The sequence below is a fragment of the Sciurus vulgaris genome (assembly GCF_902686455.1).
Source record: "Sciurus vulgaris genome assembly, chromosome: 15".
NCBI classification, from domain to species: domain Eukaryota; kingdom Metazoa; phylum Chordata; class Mammalia; order Rodentia; family Sciuridae; genus Sciurus; species Sciurus vulgaris.
In genome coordinates this window covers 70,595,442-70,614,729 of record NC_136476.1, presented here as the reverse complement: position 1 = coordinate 70,614,729, position 19,288 = coordinate 70,595,442, and the positions used below count along the sequence as shown (strand labels likewise).

Below are 19,288 nucleotides of genomic sequence, written 5' to 3'. Positions count from 1 at the left end.
CGTCTTCCCGCTCAGGAAGACAGAGGCCGTGTTCACTCCCAGAAATTCCAGGACCCTGGGAGGAGGGGGAGCCCCAGATGCCTCTGGCCGGCCTCCTCCTCCCTGAGCTTCAGGGGTGTGGGGGGCTCTGCCTCGGCAACAGAGCTGGGAACAGCTCTGGGGACATGCTCTGCTGCTCCTGGGGACCCACTCTGAGGACTTGGCTGCTGGACCAGGATCGTGTGCAAGCCCCGGCTCTGCGCTGCTGCCGGGCGGAGAGTCGGCAGCAGGGCCTGGCAGCCACCCAGGTCTTGGGAACTCAGTGTCCTCCATGCTGATAAGGGGGCGGGGCTCCCTGGGAAGAGCCCAAAGGAGGGGGCGTGTCCACACTCTGCTCCTCCAGAAGAGTGGGTGGAGGAGAGCTGGACGCCAGGCCAGTTCCCCAGGCTCCCAAGAGCACTCGCATCCTCTGGCAGGTGGAGAATGGCCCCTGACGGTGCCATCTTCCATCCCACTGGGCAGCAGGTTGCCCTTCTGCTTGAGCCACCTCAGGGCCTTTGCACATGCTCTTCTCCTTCCACCTGCCCCCATGTCTACCTGTCATTTCAATCCTGCTCCAGGGTCACCTCCTCCAGGAAACCTTCCCAGACCCCTACCCACCGCCCTTGCTCCCAGGAAGGGGTCACGTTCCTCTCCTGTGCTCCCACAGAACTGAACCTGCTCAGACTCTCCCATGGATCCCTGCCCGGAGAGCTGAGGGTTCCATGAGGCAGACAGATGTCGATTCTTTATCCCCACCCCTGCCACATCAGAGAGTATGCAGCCACTCTGTCCACAACCAAAGGGCACAGGGGATCACAGCCCGGAGTCTGTGACCCAGCATGTCATGGAGTGCTGAGTTTACACCCGAGTTGAATGCACAGCCAAACCTCATGGTGGGTGGGTCTCTGTCACTATGCAGAGGAAACTAGGAGGCAGGACGGGGTTGGAAAGCTCTCAGAGGATCCCAACAGCCCCACAGGCAGGACTGGTGAGCTTTTCCCATGCTTGGCCTATGATTCCTCAGTGGATTCCAAGTTAGAAATGCAGAGACCATCTGGGGATCCAGTGAGATGGCTCATCAGAAAGTCTAATCTCAAGACTCCAAGAGATGGGTGGGTAGACTAGTAAAGCGGACACAAGGTCCCCAAGTGCCCTCAAAGGTCCAAGAAATGGCTGCCTCAAATTCAGCACAGGGCACCTGCTGACCAGGCTCTGGTCACCGAAAAAACCCAGAGGCTGAGGTTGCCAACTCAGACTGGGCTTTAAAAATACCTCCGCCCTGACTCCACCTCTCAAACTAGTGAATCAGAGTCTTCTGGGGTGGGGCCGTGTTTCCAGGTGATGCCAGGGTGGAGATCCACTGCTTTCAGCCTCCCCCAGGGAAGAAGGCAGGGCAGGGAGAGATCACGTGGAAACGTGTTTCAGCAGGGACGACTAAACTAGGTCAAGGTGTGGATTTGAAAGGTCGGCCTCAGTGTTCCAAGAAGCTCAACCACTCAAAAAGGCTCCTGGAAGGAAGCTGCCGAGGACAGAGGACAGAACCCAAGCTCTCCACTGAGTCGTGCACAACTTTGAGCAGGGCACTGAAACTCTCTGAGCCTCAGTCTCTTCATCTGTGAGATGGGTGCAATTGTACTGGTCCCAGAGGGTCACTCTGACAATCAATTAAAACAAAGTAGAATAAGTATTGAACTATGGTCCCATGAACACAAACTCCCATCCCTCTGACCCAGAAGGTTCCAGATACATGAGGCACCATCGTGCAGGAGATGGTCCTGAAAGCCCTGAACATTTTCATGCGTTAACATGATCGTTTTGAGAGGGAAACAACCAGCTCACAGGAAAGTGTTTCCTGGGTGAGTTGTGGGCAGTCACAGGCCCCGGGGGCAGCTCTTTCTAGAGCTATGGAGTGGATCTGGATCCTGGAGATGACAGCAAGTTTCAGCCACTCTGAGTCCCTCGATTTCACAACTACTCGGAGAGACTCCTCTGGACCCAGAGAGGAGGCTGGCTTCGGGGGGTTCACTTCCCTGAAGCCCCACCCCTTCGAGGAGCAGGGCGTGCCCCTGGGGCGGGGCCAAATCTAGGCAGCAGGACGGATGTCCTCGCGAGGATCCTAGTGTGGGAGGAGAGGGGACGGTCCTTTAGGAGCAGGGTGCCCGGGGCCTGCCGACCTCCCCGTCTCTTCCTAAGGCTGCTGCTCTTGACCATCAAGGCCATTGCTGCCTCGCCTGGATGGGCCCCTCCTTCCGTTTTCTCATCTGTGAAGCGGGTCGAGGGCCATGCGGACATTCATCCGCGACTCCCGAGGCCCTGGCTTAGGAGAGCTTGGTGAAACGAGTCCTCTGGCCCACGCTCACGGTTTAGTGAAAGACGGCGGCACCTCTGGAGCCCGGATCCATCTTTTCCTGCAGCCGTGGGGTGTCACGCCTGGAGTGCTGACGAGTGCCCTGTGATCCGGGAGAGCTTCCTCCGGGATTTCTCACTGCAGCTCAGTCTGACCTGTGCTCAGCTCTCCAGCCAACACAGCGCTGCCTGGAACGGGGAGCCTGGGCAGCCCCAGCCTGAGAAACGGGGACCAGCCCTCCTGCGTGTCACGGTGGTGTTGGAAAGAGCAGAGGGCTCTGGCCCCAGGGGGCACCTGGACCCAGAGGAGCTATCCTCCAGCTGCTGGGAATTCTAAATTTGTAGCAGATGTTTGGGTTTGAGAGGCCAGCTCGGCCCAAGCAAGAAAACTGTCACCCCATTTTTGAGCACACTTGAGAGTTCTTTGTAGCGGGACTGATGATCTCCATGATAAACGAGTCTCTGAATGAATCCTTACACCATGAAATGGAGTGTTTGCGGTTAGCAGAGAGGAAGGGAGGGGGGAGACCTGGCTGGGGAGCGAAGCAGGGGTGCCACCAGCAGCCTCTCCAGCCTCCTCCTCCATCCTGACTCGATCTGGCTCCTTCCCTTCCTGAGCTACTCCTGTGCGCTGGGCCTGTGCTGGCTCAGAGACCCCAGGGACCAAGCAGACGCTGTCCCTGGCTCCCACCAGCAGAAAGAACACCCCAGGGTGACTGAAGGGAGGCTCAAGAGGCTGTGGGGACACAGACACAGGCTCCAGCCCGGCTGGTGGGTGGTGGAGAGGCAAGGCTGTCCAGGGCAGGACTTGCAGGACAAGTCCACTGGGTGAAAGGGCACCCTCCTGGAAGAAGGGACAAGCTTCCCTCCTGGAAGAGGAACCACGGGAAAACTCTGGGGGCTGGTGCGCAGGCTGTAGGAGTCGCTAGTGGATGGGGTCAGCCAGATGGAGATCAGCAGAGGGGCCCAAAGTCCTCAGCAGGCTTTGCACTCTCCTCAGAGGCCCAGGGGCTCCCAGCAAGATTTTCCTGGCTGGGGCTGGGGGGAGGAGAGGTTGAGGAGGATGGCCCCCGGGCAGAGGAGTCACGGAGGGGCCTCTGATCACTCAGTTACCCTGTCCGCGCCCTCAGAGTGCCTCTGGGGGCCCGCTCCTCCCTCTCCACCACACTGGCTAGCCAGCCCCTCCAAGTGGACAGGTTCTGGAGAAGGTGTGGAAAGAGCAGGACCATACCTGACAAAGAGTCCTTTGTGGTGAGCCTGGGGCCTGGCGGCACGGTGCTCTGCTGCCCCCTAGCGAGGCCCGGGTGCGCCTGCAGCGGCTGCCCAGGAAGCCTGAGCTCCTCAGCACCTCCCCTCCGCGCCAGCTTCCATCACCCAGGGAGGAAGAGGAGCAGCCCGCTCACGGAGGAGAGACCCAAGGCAGAGCACCGAGGGGCAGGGCACACAGAGGAGCTCAGTGCCATCGCGGCCGGGGGGCTGCTGCTGGCTGGGAACTGGTGTTGCATGTTTAATTTCCTTGGATGAATAAACAGACGCCAAAGGATGGGGATCAGTAGTGGAAACAGAGACGGTGTCAGTGGGAAGGGGAGAGAGGTCAATGGTGCTGGTGGCAGCAACTGCATGGTCACGGTCCTGCCGGGTATGTGGTCCTGCTGCTAGGTACTGGCACTGATGACAGCGTTTTGGGGGTTGGTGATGGGCTTACGATGATGGTGACCATGGCGAGTGGAGGTAATGGTGGCTAAGAGGACTCCAAAGCTCTGTGAGCATTCCTGGGTGTGTCCTTCGGTGGAGCAGTGCCTCATCTTCCCCAGCTCAGCCCGAGAGAGGAAATGCTGGGGCCCGGGTGAGCCATTTCACTTTAGGGGAGACTAGACTGTCAAGCAGAGGCGTGTCTCTGCTCTCACCTGTAACACAGGAGAGCTCCCGGTGCTCACGTCCCCCCAAACACTTAGTATGCCGCATCTTCTTAACTGGTTCGATCTGGTGTGTGCGCCTTGGTCCCTTACTATGTTTTTAATTTCTCCGGCATTGATCAGACATTTGAGTATCGCCTTCTATGAAATGTCAGTTGAAATCTTGCTGTCAATTATAAAGCGGGTTTTTAGTTTATTTCGTATTGGCTTGTAGAAGTCTTCTGTATATATTTCAGACGTAAGTCCTTTGTCAGATAGATGCCTTGCAAATAACTTCTCTCTGACTGTGTCTTGCCTTTTAATTCTCTGGTAAATCTTTCAATGATCAGAATTTTAAAAATTTTAATGGGGCCCAGTGCATTCATTTTGCAATGGTTCATGCTTTTTCACGAGATGTCTAGGTAATCTTTTGTCTCCTCCTAATGTCACGAAGACATTTTCCAGACTTTCTTCTAAATTGGGCATATGTTGCATTTCAAATTAATATTGTAAATGGTATGAGGATGAGGCCAAGGATTCCACTAAGTCTGGCCCAATTTATTGAAAGGAACATTTTCTCCCAACTGAAGCACAGGGTTCTTTGTCATAAACCAGGTGACGCAAGCATCTCCTGTTCCACGCACCTGTCCTGCACCAGTACCACACTGTCTTGATTATTGTTGCTTTATATTGTCTTGATATCTGATAGTAAAGTACTCTGATTTTGTTCCTCTTCATTATTAACTTCACTGAATTGTATTTTCATGTAAATTTTAAAATCAGTTGGTCAATTTCCATTTTAAAAAGTCTGCTGGAATACTGATTGGGATTGAATTGAATCTACATGTCAGTTTGTAGAAAAGTAACATGTTCACAATACTGTCTTCTTATTCATGAAAATAGTTATAATCCCCTTTTATTTAGATCTTCTTAAATATCTGAATAATATTTTGCCATTTCTAATGTGCACTTTTTGCACACTTCACTAAATTCATTTCTAAGAAGTTCATTTTTTGAGGCTGCTCTAAATGCTAAATTTTAATTTTTTATTATTTCATATGTAATTAACATATAGCATATGTGTTAATCAATTTCCCATTACTATAACAAAATACCTGAGGCTGGCTACTTTATTTTTAAAAGGGTATTTAACTCACGGTTCTGGAGGTTCAAGGGCACATCAGAGGCTTTGACTCAGCTTGGGTGAGGGCCCCCTTGTCTGCATCATATCATGGCAGATGGTATCATGGTGGGAATGTGTGAGAGGGAGAGATCACATGGCAAGACAGGAAGCCAGAGCATGGGGAGAGGTCAGGCTCACTCTTTTATAACAACTCACTCTTGAGAGAACTAACTGCAACTAACTGGAGATCTTACAAGAACTATGTTAATCACTTGCAATGATTACTACATGGCAGTAGCCCCAGTGACCTATCTACTTCCCTTAGACCCCACCTCTTAAAGGTCCCCCCCGCCCCTCATACTGCCGCACTGAGGACCAAGCTTCCAATGCTTGATCCTTTATGGGTCAAACTCAAACCATATCCAAGCCATGGCAATGTATAATGTATGCACAGTTACAATGTATGCAGAGAGTCTGTCTGGATTTTTTATATGTATATGTACCTGTGAACATGAGTTTCCTAACTTGACTCCTTTCTTTCCAGTTGCTACATCCATTTTTTTTCTTTTTCTTGTCTTACTACACAGTTGGACCTCTGCATCTGTGGGTTTTGCATCCAAGGATTCAAACAACTGTGGATCAATAATGTGGCTAGGTCTGCAAGGGCTTCATCTGTACAGAATGTGCCCGACTTTCTTCCTGGTCACTATTCCCTAAGCAATGCAATATGATGATGATTTACATAGAATTTACATTGTATAAGGTATTACAAGGACCCAGAGATGGTTTACAGTATATGGGAAGATGTGTGTGCATTATATGCAAATACTAGGCCATTTTTCATCAGGGACTGGATTAAGCATCCATGGGTCTGGGTAAGGCGAGTCCTTGAACCAATGCCCCAAAGGCATCGAGGGACAACTGTACCAACTATATACCAATGGTGCTGGAAGAAGTTATTTTCATCACTAGATACAGTGCTACCTGTAGGGTTTGTTTTTTTTTTTTTTTTTTTAGATAACCTTTATGAAATTAGGAATTTCCATTGTATTCCTCCTAGTTTTTAAGAACTTTTATTTATATCATGAACAAGTGTTAAATTCTATCAAGTTTTTTCAGTATCTGTTGAGATAACCATTGGATTTTTCCCTTTTTTTCCTATCACTGTTAAAATTACATGGATTGATTTTTAAAGGTTGAAGCCCCTTTTGAGTTACTGGAATAAATCCACATATATTATGCAATTACATATTGCTGGGTTTGATTGGTTAGTATTTGGGATCTTTACATTTGTGTTCATAAGAGGTAATGGCCTGTAATATTCTTTTTGTGTGATGTCATTGGAAGGATTGGATATCAGGGTTAGGTCGGCCTCATTTAGAAAAATGAATCTGGAAACGCTCCCTCTGGCTCCATTGCTGAAAGTTTGGGTAAGATTGATATTATTTCCTTAAATGTTTGGAAGTTTCCCCAGTGAAGCCATCCAGGCTCTTGAGCCTCCTTCACGGGCAGGTTTTTAATTACAAACTCAACTTGTTTAACAGATACAAAACTATGCAGACAGTCCACTGTTAACTTCTACCCATGTTACTAAATTGAACTTTTGAAAATAAAAAAAACACTTTTCCAATATTTTTCATAAATACAATCAAGTTCAAATTTATTAACACAAAGTAGCTTTTAATGTTTTTGTTTTGTTTGGGTTCCAGGTACCAGGGGCTGAACCCAGGGGCGCATAACTACTGAGCCACATCCCCAGCCCGTTTTCATTTTTTATTTTGAGACAGGATCTCATTAAGTTGCTCAGGGCCTCCCTAAGTTGCTGAGGCTGGCTTTGAACTCACAATCCTCCTGCCTCCGCTCCCAAGCCACTGGAATTACAGGCGTGCGCCGCGGTGCCTGGCTATACTGTACCCTTATTCTCTCAATGTCTGTGAGATCTGTAGCTGCCTTGTTTTTTATTTCTGATATTCATAATTTGCATTTTTCTCCTTTCATGTTTTTGAGTGGTTGGCTAAACATTTGCACAAGTTAATGATCTTATCGAAACCCCACCTTTTGGCCTCGTTGGCCTCTCCTGGTATCTTGCAGCTGTGGATTTAACTGACCTCAGCTCCTGGCTGTGCAGTTTCTTTCCTTCTTTCTTTGAGTTTCGTGCACTCTTCTTTTTCTAGCTTCCTGAGATGGAAACCTTGAACACTGATTTTTCAGCCTCCTTCTTTTCTAACGTAAGTATTCCAAACCATAAAATCTCCTCTGAGCACAGCTTGTATATGTGTTGTACCAGCGTTATTGTTAATTTCAAACATTTCTACTAATTCCTGAATCTTCTTTGACTGGAAGGTCATGTAAAAATGTTTTGTTTGATTGCCAATCACTCCCCGGGGTTTCTAGTTCCCTTCCCTTATTGATTCGAGGTTCATTCTTCTATTGTTGGAGAATATATTCAATCCACTTCCCATCACTGGAAATGGTCAAGGCTGACTTCAGAGCCTACTGTCTATTTGGGGAAGTGTGCACTACACGAGAATGCGTGTTGTGTAGTTATTGAATCTGGTGTTCTGTACCTGTCATTTAGAGCAAAAGATAACAATGTCGTTCAAATCTTTTCTAAACAAATTTTTACCTGTTGATCTTAGCTACTGAAGGAGTTACGCAAAGATTACATCATGATGGTGCATTTGTCTGTTTCCCCTTTGAGTTCTATTGTTGGATGAATAATAATACAAAAACATATTTTACTTTTTGTATCCAGTGTGACAATCTTTGTGAGGATCCCCAAATCCATGATGCTCAAGTCCCTTGTATAAAGTGGAAGAATATTAACATATAACCTCTGCACACGCTCCCATACACTTTAAACCATCTCTAGATCACTCATAATACCTAATACAATGTAAAGGGTTGTTTATACTGTGCTGGTTAGGGCATATGACAAGAAAAAAAATCTGTACGTGTTCAGTGCTGACGAGTTTTTTTCTACCATTTCCATCCACATTTGGTTGAATCTGCTGATACAGAACTCACACAGAGGATCAATAGTATGTACTGAAAAGACTGGATTTAATTGTATTTTGTTGTTTCCTATTTGTCTAACTTGTTATTTGTGACTTTATTTCTCCTTTTTTTTGGTTCCCTTTTGACTCAATCAAGTAGTTTTGATTCGTTTTTCTCTATTATTACCATCTCAACTCTTTCTTTCATTTTATTTTGGGACAGGGTCCTTCTAAGTTGTTGAGGCTGGCCTCAAATCTATGATCCTCCTACCTCAGCCTCCTGAGGAGCTGAAATTACAGGCTTGTGCCATCACGCCCCCCCTAACTCCATTATTTTCAAAGCCATTACCTACAAGATGTCACTATACATCCCTGATCTGTTACCTTAGATCTACCTTAAGTTAGTGCTTGTATCATTTCCCAAACAATTGAAGAATTTCACCAGTTCTACAACTGAACTCCCCGCTACCTTTTAGTTCTGTCACGTATGTTTGTGGCTTATGTATATAATTATGACAGCAGGACATAGTACTTCTTTCAAGCAGTCGCAATGATTATATACTCATTACTTCTGATATTCCTTATTTCTCCCTGCAGTCCATGTTCCCCATAGGATCATTTTGTCCAACATTTAAAAAACCAAAACATGACTTCCTTTAGTTTGCCTTGCTGAGTTGATCAATCAGAGGTGAATTAGATCCGCTGCTCTTCATGTGAAACGTTGGTTTAGCTGCACCTGTGAAGGATACTTTTGCTGAGCATCTAATTCTAGGTTGATTTTTGTTTTTTTAAATTCAGCCCTTTGAAGATGTCACTTGTTGTCTGTTTGTAGTCTAAAGTATTGTCCCATCTTCAGGCTGCCATTTTGAATGCCTTGTAATGTTTTCCTATGGCTGCGTTTAAGGCTTTTTCTTTGTTTTTAAGAGTTGAAGATGTGGCCAGGCGTGGTGGTGCACACCTCAAATCCCAGCGGCTCGGGAGGCTGAGGCAGAAGGATGGCAAGTTCAAAGTCAGCCTTGGCAACGTAGCAAGACCCTCAGCCACTCAGTAAGACCCTGAAAAAGGGCTGGGGATGTGGCTCAGAGGTTAAGTGCCCCCGGGTTCAATAAGAAGAGTTGAAGATATGCCAGGTGTTTGCATTTATCTTGATTTCTCTCACATACGTCATTCAGTATTTTAACGGATGTTGTGAACTCTATTCAAGATCTTCTCATAGCCTCCATCATGAACCCAGAGTAAAAGCCGAGTCCTTGAGCGTGGACTTCCTCTGTTCCTTGAATGCAGGGGTCATGCTGCACCCCAGGACCCTCCCACTGATATTTCTTCTATCTGGGCTAATCTTCCCCCGCATAGTTTCTTGCTTGGCTAACCCACTGTCCTCCTTGAAGTCTTGGCCCCCTTCTTTCTCATGGTCATTCCATGACCACGCTGTGTAAACTACCTTTCCCACCCGCAGCGCTCTCGGTCCCCACCCTGCCTGGGACTTTCCATAGCACGCCTCAGTTTTTAACATGCTCTGCGGATTATGTAGGTGCTTCTTTGGGTCGTTGGCCTCTCCCACCTCACTCAAGGCGAGCTCTGCCGGGACGGGGATTCTGGCCTGTGTTGTTCACTCAGGATCTCAAGGGCCAGGAAGCCCGGCATGCAGAGGAGGCAGAACAAAACTTTGCTGGGGGAGAGGGTGCTGGGGTTGTGGCTCAGTGGTAGAGCTCTTGCCTAGCACATGTGAGGTATTGGGTTCAATCCTCAGCACCACATAAAATAAATAAATAAATAAAGGTATCATGTCCATCTACAACTAAAAAAATTTAAAAAAAAAAAAAAAAACCTTTGCTCGTGAAGGCTTAATTTGAGGGTAGCGAGGACTGCACGTGCTGTTAGAGAGCAGGAAAGGAATAGAATCCTGCTTGTGTCCTCCGAGGATGCACACATTCTGATTCAGGTCCGAACACCCAGAGCAAAGCCCCCTCCGAACAGCCCTCACACCCCCAGCAGACACATATCTTGTCTTTGCACCTTTATCAAGTTCCACTTGGTGGCTCATCTCACAGCCGTCTGAGCAAGGGTGGCAATCTGACTAACCCAGTGCCCACCAAGAAGCGAATGCCCGATGGTCCTTAACGATCCCGAGCGCATTTAAAGATGCAACTTGTTCGCTTACTGGAGTTACAGCTGTAAAACAGCAGCCCACCCCTACCACAGCCGGCTTCAGGACCTCAGCTGCAGTGTGTGGCTTACACCCCTGCTGGGCTGTGCAGCACTGCCTTCTCCTGGGAGGGCTCCCCTGCCTGCCTGTTTTCCTTTTTGTTTTTTCCATCTGAGAAACAGGGACAGTAATTCTTTTCCGATCCACCTCGGGATTCAAAAAATTGAAAGAAGATCATTTAGGGATTTTTATGCTTGTAGGGGATTCTTTACCATGTATGAATAACTTTCGATTCTGTCTCATTGAACTCTCAAGACAACCATGTAGACTAGCAGAGGGATCACTCGCCCCTGTCCACAGGAAGGAGCCAGGCTAAGGGAAGCCCCGGCTCAGTGGCAAGTTAGTGGCAGAGCTGGGGGCCCTGCTTCTTTGCTCTACAGTCCCCTCCCTGTACAGCCAGCCAGAGATCCTGTAACTAAAACATCAAGTGACTTTCCCATGCATGGATTGCCAGTGTTCTAGAAATGTGGCTTTGAGAGTTACCTGTCCATGCCAGTAAAGAGTGGGTGAATTTTAGGGTTTTCAGCCTACTGTGTGTTCATGGGGAGAGGAGTTTATGGAAATATTCAGAGAACACACATACGGAGCAGCCAGTGACAATACTACTACTAATGCCAACCTGAGGAGTGAGCCTGGCTCCTTGATGTTCCCTCCATGAAATGGGTCTAGCCTCAAACCACCTCTCCTTGCCACACACATTTCCACACTCCACTGAAGCAAGTGTCCTTTCCTGGAGCACCCTTACCTCCTGTGCTCAGCTCCTATCGGCCTCTGAGCTCCCCCAAAGGCCTTGCACACTGGATTGTTCTCTGTCCCCTCAGCCAGCTGGGGGCTGGGAGGGGCAGGTCTGCTCAAGATTCTTCTGCCCTGGTAGCCAGCCAAGAGACTGGAACAGAATGAGCAGTTGCCCGGGCTGTGCACACTCACAGACATCTCTGCTGCTCTCAGAAGTCAGACCCGGAAAGTTATACAGTGCGCTGGCCTTGGATTAGCCTTGGCATTACAGAGGAAGGTGCTCCAATGTTTAACTAGATGATGGAAACCTGCTCTCAGCTCAGCCACTGAAGCCAGGACCTCCCTAGAGCTGACTGAGACCAGGGCCCCTCCCTGCTGCCCAAGCCCCTCCTCTCCCTGTGTGCTGAACCGAGAAAAAGTTGGAACTGTTGGGAGAGAGGCCAGAGGGACGATCCTGTGTAGGCTCTGCTCAGTCCAGTTCTATGGATTTGATTGAGTCCTTCACATCCTGATGTCCTGTCCCTTTGTACACGAAGGAGGCTAGTCTGGGTGACCCCATGAGTCCCTGCTGATGGGACTGGCCAAGAGTAAGGGAGTCTCAGACTTAGAACCCGCTAACAAAGGGGGCCCCTAACTTGGGACTTTCCCGGCCACAGTGGTGGGGGTGGGTGGTGGGTGAATCTTTAACTAGCTAGCCCTGGGCAGACGGAGCCTTTACGGATGGATGACCGCCTGCGTCGGCGGAATGGGGGCGGGAATGTAAGGTGTGTGACAGTCCCCGTGTGGTAGAGAAGGGAGGGTATTGGAGATGGAAAGGAAGCAGACTCGGGGTGGGGGGAGCCAATGCCCAGTGCAGAGCAGGACATGGAGGAGCGTGGCTCTCCCGACGGGTAAGCAGAGCTTGGGGACTGTTCCAGGCGCCCTGAACGCCGCGCCTAGCAGACAGCGCGGGGCGCAGGGACCGTAACTCACGTTGCTGCCACAGGGACCCTGCGTGGAGTCTGGAGCAGGGGTCAGAGAGGCCGGAAACGCCCATCCAAGTGGTGCTCAGGTGGGTATAAGGTGACTAGGAAGTACCCGGGGAAGATGGGACCGCCGGAGGTATCAGGATGGACCATCTGAGCCCCTTTGGAATCCTAGGGTGCGTCCCATGAGCGCGGCAGAGCTGCGTCGAGGAGAGCAGACCGCACTGCACTGCTCGGGGACCCGGACTTTGCAGGTGAGAAACCGCTCGCGCCCGCCCTGCAGACAGAACACCAGCCTCTCCCCAGCATCTCGGCCCCAGGCTCCCCCCGCCCCCCCCAAGCGCCCCGCCCTCTCCAGAGCGCCCCGCCCCTCCTCCCCAGGTGAGCCCCCCGGGCGGGGGCCCCGACGTGGCGTTCCGCTTCGGCGCGGTGCTGGACGGGGCGCGCACGCAGGAGGACGTGTTCCGGGCGTGCGGCGTGCGGCGGCTGGGCGAGCTGGCTCTGCGCGGGTGAGTGGCGTGCGGCTGCTGGCGGCTGGGCTCCCGCCCCGGCCCAGCCCGCCGCCCCAGCCGGCCCGGAGTCCAGCCGCGCCCTGCCGCCCGCAGGTTCTCCTGCACGGTCTTCACCTTTGGCCAGACGGGCTCCGGCAAGACCTATACGCTGACCGGACCGCCGCCCCAGGTGTGCCCCGCGGGCGCCCGCCGAGCCCTCGAGGGTCGGGGTTGGTGGTCGGGAAGGTCCTGCCCCATTTATTTGCAGACAGGGAAACTGAGGACCAGAGAGAAGGGACTTGCCCGATTTGGAGCCTTTGGGTTCCATATTTGACCCCTTTACTTAACTAGCTCTCAGTTTCTTCTTTGGGAAATGATGAAGAAACCGATAAGGATAGTGGGGATTAAATGAGATATTTTGTCGGAACCGGGCACGGTTCCTGGCGCACAGTAGGTGCCCTGTAAGAAGGGAGTTCCCGCCGCGCCGCTGCGCTGCGGAGCCAGCCCCTAGGTTCAGCGGGTTTTACCCCCAGGGGGAGGGGGTGCCTGTACCCCCCAGCCTGGAGGGCATCATGCAGAGGACCTTCGCCTGGCTGTTAGACCGCGTGCAGCATCTGGGTGTCCCGGTCACCCTCCGTGCCTCCTACCTGGAGATCTACAACGAGCAGGTAGGGGAAAGGAGGAATGAATGTGAGGAGCCCGGAAGGCGCATGGCTTTCCAAAGGAGCCCGCGTCAAGGGGCAGAAGGGGAAGAGGGAACTGTTGTCCAGAAGGGCTGGGTGGGTGAACCGCAGAACCAGAGGAACCCCTGCCCTTCCCCTCCTCCCTGGTCTCCCAGGTTCGGGACTTGCTGAGCCTGGGGTCTCCCCGGCCCCTCCCTGTTCGCTGGAATAAGACCCGGGGCTTCTACGTGGAGCAGCTGCGTGTGGTGGAGTTCCGCAATCTGGAGACCCTGATGGACCTTCTTCAGATGGGTGTGCCCCTGCAGGGCAGCTCTGGGGTGGGGACTGGCCATAGCTCCCCCCAGAGTGACTCTGATGGAGGAGAAGGACTAGCAAATCTGCAACTCAGACGCGGCCCAAGAATGTCCCCAGCTCCACCCTAAGGCCTGGGATTGTGCCTTCCAAACTCCTTTCAGCCCAGACCTCTTGGCAGGTCAAGCCTCCAACTGGGTCAGGCCTCTTTCTTGCCACCTCCAGACTCCCCCACCAGCCCATTCTCCAGGCCCCAAACCACACCCCTGTAGGCTCCAGAACCTCCCCTCCCCTAGAGGTACAGCCTCTTGTCCCAGGCTGGTAGGCCCTCTTCTTCCAGCCTCATCCCTTCATCCTGAGAATAGTTATGAGGCCTCGCTTCTCTGGCAGGCACCACGGGTGCTGGGACTTTGGTCCTGGCCCCAGCTCTGCCTCTCCTTTCAGCTCATCTCTGCCTCCGCTTCTCTCTCCTCTCCTGCATGTCAGTGGGAGAAATGTGTATGAAATGTCAGGGTGACGCCATTCTTCTGCTCCGTTCTCTCTCCTTTGCTTACACTCGTCTGTGCTAGAGCCAGACCCAACATCCCATCATTTCCCAAAACACCTCTTCTGCCCCTGCTCGGCATGCCTGGCCTCCTCCCCGGGAGCCTTTGCTCTCTTGTCTTCCTTGGCAATGACCTTCTCTTTCTACCAAGTGCAGCTCCTCATGGTTTCCCCTCCAGGTCTCAGCCGGAGAAGGAAATCAGCCCACACCCTGAACCAGGCCTCCAGCCGAAGCCACGCCTTGCTCACCCTCTACATAGGCCGCCCAGCCGTGAGTGCCTGGCTGGGGAAGGAGCTGGCCCAGGGTGCATAGCAAGGGTCAGCCTCTGTGTAACCAGCTTGGGTGTGTGCAGGAGGTGGGATGGCGGTGGAAACTCTTGGCCTGGCAACCTGTGACTTTGATGGGGACGGTCCCTCCCAGTCCTCATCAAGCCCTGGTCCACCAGCCCCAGCAGATGCCTCCCATGGACCCTGGGGAGCCCCCTGCTGGTGGGAAGCTGTGCTTTGTGGACCTGGCGGGCAGTGAGAAGGTGGCGGCCACAGGATCCCGTGGGGAGCTGATGCTGGAGGCCAACAGCATCAACCGCAGCCTGCTGGCCCTGGGTGAGACCTGGGGGCTGCCAGTCTGGTTTCCTGCATCCCTCCTCTGCACCTGCCAACACTGCCCACATGGGGACCAGAGAAGTTGTAATGCATGTGGGCGGGGGGGGGGGGGGGCTTGGGAGCTCACCAGAAGATAGAGGCCTCTCCCAGCCCAGTCCTAACTTCTCTTCTAGAACATTGTCTTTCAGTCTATAAACTCTAAGGGTCTCTGGAGTGACTGTCTAACTTAGGAGATGCTTGTTCTCTTCGGAGACATTGATTTGGGGAGACTGAGGCTGAGTAAGGGAGCCGAGTGCACCTGTGTCCCCACCCCAGTTTATGGGACCTGGACCCTTACCTCCTGTGCCATGCATGGGAGATGCTCACTCAGCCATTGATTAGAAACTTCCTGGGTCCCTACCAAGTGCCGAGAGCCTTCTAGGCTCGGGGGTTAGGGTGGCTCTCGGGAGCCCCAGGCTGGCTGGGGAGACCAGTCTGAATGAGCAGTGAGATCAGGTGGAGGATGGAGCTTGAGAGTCCTCTGGGTCGGGTAGAGCTCCTGGCTCTGCGGCACCCAGCCGTGTGCCTCAGCGTCACCTTTCTGGACCCTGCTTTCCCCGCTAGGCCACTGCATCTCCCTGCTGCTGGACCCGCAGCGGAAGCAGAGCCACATTCCTTTTCGGGACAGCAAGCTCACCAAGTTGCTGGCGGATTCGCTGGGGGGGCGTGGGGTCACCCTCATGGTACCCGAGGGGCCTGGCTGGGAGGGCAGGGCCTGGGGGAGGGGGTCCCAGGGAGGAGCACTCAGGGGGTCCTTCCCAGGTGGCCTGCGTGTCCCCCTCAGCCCAATGCCTCCCTGAGACTCTAAGCACCCTGCGATATGCAAGCCGGGCCCAGCGAGTCACCACCCGGCCTCAGGCCCCCAAGGTGAGAGGGCTCCCAGGTGGAGGGACAGGCAGGAGAGATGGCCCCTCTTCAGCAGGCGGTAGTTGCAGCCTGAGCTGCCTCGGGCGGAAATCTGGGACCGTCAGAGTCAGAGTGAGAGCTGGAATCCTGGAAATGATGTCATGGTTGGGCAGATGGGGCCAGGGTCCCAGCCAAGGTGCTAGCCAGCTTTGGGCAGGCCTGGGGTTGGAGTGTGATTGAGATATGATCCAGGGTCTAGCCAGGATCTCAGCCGGCATCATGGTTTAGTACAAGTTGAGTTTGGGTCTTTTTGGGGGTCTGATCTGGGCCTTTGGTACAGAAATGAGTTTGGGGCTGGACTTAGAGCCAAGTTCAACTCTGATTGGGGTCCTTCAGGATGACGCAGTGTGCGCCGCCTGCTCACTCCAGCAGCTTGCGAGGCTGGCAAGTGAAGCGTGGACTGGATTTTAGGCCCCACTCACTCCCCACACCTGCAAGGTCTTGTGCAGTGCACAACTTGTACAACCTTAAAGGGCAGCTCTGGGCCTCTTTCTCTGCAGTCTCCTGTGGCAAAGCAGCCCCAGCGTTTGGAGACTGAGATGCTACAGCTCCAGGAGGAGAACCGTCGCCTGCAGCTCCAGCTGGACCAAATGGACCCCAAGGGTATGTGCTCCCTGGGGTGGAGGTGGGTGTGGATAAGGCCTGAGTCTGCTGTTCCTGTGGGTCTCGCTACCTCTCCCTCCCACACAGGCCCAGCCCTCCGTGGGGCCCAGGTGGCCTGGGCCCAGCGGAACCTCTATGGGATGCTGCAGGAGTTCATGCTGGAGAACGAGAGGCTCAGGTACAGCCCAGCCCCGGCCAGGGGACTCTGACCCCCTCCCCTCCCTGCCAGGCTGCCTCAGCCAAGATGCTGCCCTCCCTGGTGCCTGGCTCCTGGTCCCCCCGGTTTCCTGCAGCGGGTACTTGGCTGCAGTGAGTGGGGCCTGATTGACAGCCCCGTCATCCCTGCCCCTGTTGCCTTCTGGGGCCTGTCCTCTCCCAGGAAAGAAATAAGCCAGCTGCAGAGTAGCCGAGACCTGGCCCAGGATGAGCAGCGCGTCCTTTCCCAGCAGGTCCTCGAGCTGCAGAGGTGAGCGGGGCCAGGGCCCAGGGAGAGGACCTGGGACCCGGGCAGCTGGGGATGGAGGGGCTTAGCGAGATGACCTCTGTGTCCAGCCCTGCCAGGACAGTCACTTGACCTCTCTCTGCCTGGGTTTCCTCTGACCACATTGTGGGGCCTGGTGGGCCTGCGCTAATGGGTGACGCGGGGAGAGGGGCCGGGCACCCAGGAAGCACCCCCCGAGTCTGCTGCAGGGCCTGGGGCCGCCCGGGGGGCCGGGGCAGCTGGGGCCACAGGTACAGCACAGGCTTTCCCTTCCAGGCGCCTCCTGTCCGCCCGCTCCCTCCACCAGCGGAACCCTGCCCCCGCCCCACCCTGTTCCTGCCTGATGGTGCCGGTGGCCCCCTGCCACGTGAGTCTCCCCACCCGGCCTGCAGGGGTGACGAGCTAGGATGCCACAGAGCCACTGATGTGCCCTCTTGCAGGCACTGCCACCCCTCTGCTCCTGTCCCTACTGCCACCTCTGCCCTTTGTGCCGAGCGCCTCTGGCCCGCTGGGCCTGCCCACAGAGGGAGCACCACCTGCCACAGGTAGGAGAGGCTGGGAGGCCTGGAGACCTTGATCTGGAGGTCAGCAGCCAGGGAACTCTGACCCCAGGGATCCCTGGGCTCCGGCTGCGTCGCAGTGGGTGAAGGGCTGGCTTGGGGCACCCTAGCCCAGAGCGTGGAATCCACCTCTTCCCACCCGTCTGGGGAGCACACTCGGTGGTCGCTGGTTCATTCCTTCACCGGCGCATTTGCCCACCTGTGTACTCACTTCTGCTCGCGTCTGCTGGCTTCTCGGCACCCTCCCCTGAGCTCCTAGCCGTGGGCACCCAGGATTGAGAACTAGCCCGGACACGGCTCCCCGCCTCGGGACGCCACAAGAATCACCTGCGGCCCACAGAGGAAGGCGACCCGGACCCCACCCGTTGTGCTGGCCCAACACTCTTGTGGGGCAGACATGGCCAGGGGTCACAGCCAGCACCAGGAAAGTGGGACCCAGAGAGGCAGGCTGAGGACCAAGTGTGGGCTCTGGTCTCCCTCTAGGTGCCAGGCCCTGCGGCCCCAGCTGGCTTGCCCCTGTCTGCCCAGCCCCCTGCCTGGGCACCCCCATGCAGCCCTGGCTCTGCCCAGTGCCCAGGAGAGAGGTGAGCCCAGCCCTGGGGCCGTCTGAGTGGGGGGAGCCTGGGATGCAAGTGCTCCCCTGCTACCACCCGCTCGCCCTGGCCAGGAGCCACGGTGACTGGACTCAGGCCCGAGGCTGGGCAGAGACACTGACTGGGGAGGAGGTGGTGCCCTCTGCACCCCCGCTGCCCGTGGGGCCCCCGAAGACGCCAGTGCTGAAAGGTGAAGAGGGGGAGGGGCGCCCGCACCCGGCACCTCGGGCTCCGGTCTCTGAGCGGGTCGGGGTTTGGAAGTGATTTCTCAGACCTCTCTGGCTCCAAACCTTGGAGTTCTCTTGTTAGGGCCCCACAGGCCCAGACATCTATAGGGGAGGGTGCGGCTGCTACTCCAGGGGGTTCTGGGCCCCAGTGGTCCTGACAGGAGGCCCAGGCAGGGCGGCCTCCCATCTCACTGCTCCATAGGTGGGGTCGGTGCCCCAAACCTTGCCCAGAGACTGGAGGCCCTCAGGCACCAGATCGGCAGCTCCCTGCGACGCGGCCAGGGCCAGCCACCCACCAGCAAGGGTGCTCAGAGCCCGAAGGATGTCCTCCCTCCCTGCTGAAGTCGGCCGCGTCCCAAGGGCTGGCTCTGCACTCTAGAGCTTCCGTCGCCCAGGTCTGGGATGCGGCTACTCCACCTGCAGCAGACTGGGCAGAGAACTCTGGCAAGCCTGGGGCGCTTCTGGAGGGACAGATGGAGGATGCTGCCCCTGAAATGAGACCATCCTGAGAAGCCAGGCGGCGGGTGATGAAATGCATGAATAAAGAGGTGTCAGCTGCAGGCCTGGTTCTGTGTGTCGGTCACTTCTCTTGGGAGAATCTGAGACGGGAAGGGCTCTTGGGAGTCGGAGCAGGAACACGGACTCCAGGTTCCCATGTGTACCCTCTTCTGATCTGGAGTCCTAGTCTTCCCTCCCCTTTCATGTACTAGACTAGTTTTAACTGAGCAACTACTGTGTGCCACTGGCAGCCACGGCACTGGGCAGACATGGGGTGGGATGTTGAACGTCTCCCTGGGGGAGGCTTGAGCTGGGGTGGGCGAGCAGGCAAGGGACCCATTCGCTCTGTGCCAGCTGCGGGTCCTGGTGCTGGTGGCTCAGGAGGCCCCGCTCAGATGCTTCAGGCCCTCTGGCTCCTGGACCACTCTCTGGTTTTCAGTCACTTAAACGGAGGACACGGCTCCTGTCCTGTGAGTGCTCCTG

General features: G+C 54.2%; 1 protein-coding gene across 10 annotated transcripts; it reads left to right on the top strand.

Moving 5' to 3' along the window:
• Positions 1–11,748: 11,748 nt before the first annotated feature.
• KIF12 (kinesin family member 12) lies at positions 11,749–18,885 on the top strand. Of its 10 annotated transcripts, none has more exons than XM_079113646.1 (19): positions 11,749–12,212; positions 12,308–12,373; positions 12,463–12,541; positions 12,669–12,796; positions 12,893–12,968; positions 13,312–13,446; positions 13,617–13,752; positions 14,475–14,566; positions 14,742–14,898; positions 15,502–15,620; positions 15,700–15,804; positions 16,344–16,446; positions 16,534–16,624; positions 16,826–16,912; positions 17,204–17,294; positions 17,368–17,511; positions 17,971–18,071; positions 18,155–18,270; positions 18,687–18,885. In XM_079113646.1, the coding sequence occupies exons 1-19, from the start codon at positions 12,166–12,168 to the stop codon at positions 18,803–18,805; spliced, it is 1,992 nt and encodes a 663-aa protein (XP_078969772.1). In that variant the 5' UTR covers positions 11,749–12,165; the 3' UTR covers positions 18,806–18,885. The 10 variants fall into 10 exon arrangements, 8 of the variants coding, with proteins under 8 accessions (XP_078969772.1, XP_078969768.1, XP_078969774.1 ...); XM_079113645.1 differs by having other exon boundaries at positions 11,987–12,212; positions 18,510–18,790; XM_079113647.1 differs by having other exon boundaries at positions 11,990–12,212; positions 17,368–17,472; positions 18,510–18,790.
• The last annotated feature ends 403 nt before the right edge of the window (positions 18,886–19,288 follow it).

Bases quoted from the DNA above. Each gene is read 5' to 3' on its own strand.
- KIF12 (XM_079113642.1), top strand. From the start codon at position 12,166: ATGCCCAGTGCAGAGCAGGACATGGAGGAGCGTGGCTCTCCCGACGG. The intron at 12,797-12,892 runs GTGAGTGGCGTG...TGCCGCCCGCAG, and splicing joins GGCGAGCTGGCTCTGCGCGG to GTTCTCCTGCACGGTCTTCA. The intron at 17,512-17,970 runs GTCAGCAGCCAG...GTCTCCCTCTAG, and splicing joins CTGGAGACCTTGATCTGGAG to GTGCCAGGCCCTGCGGCCCC.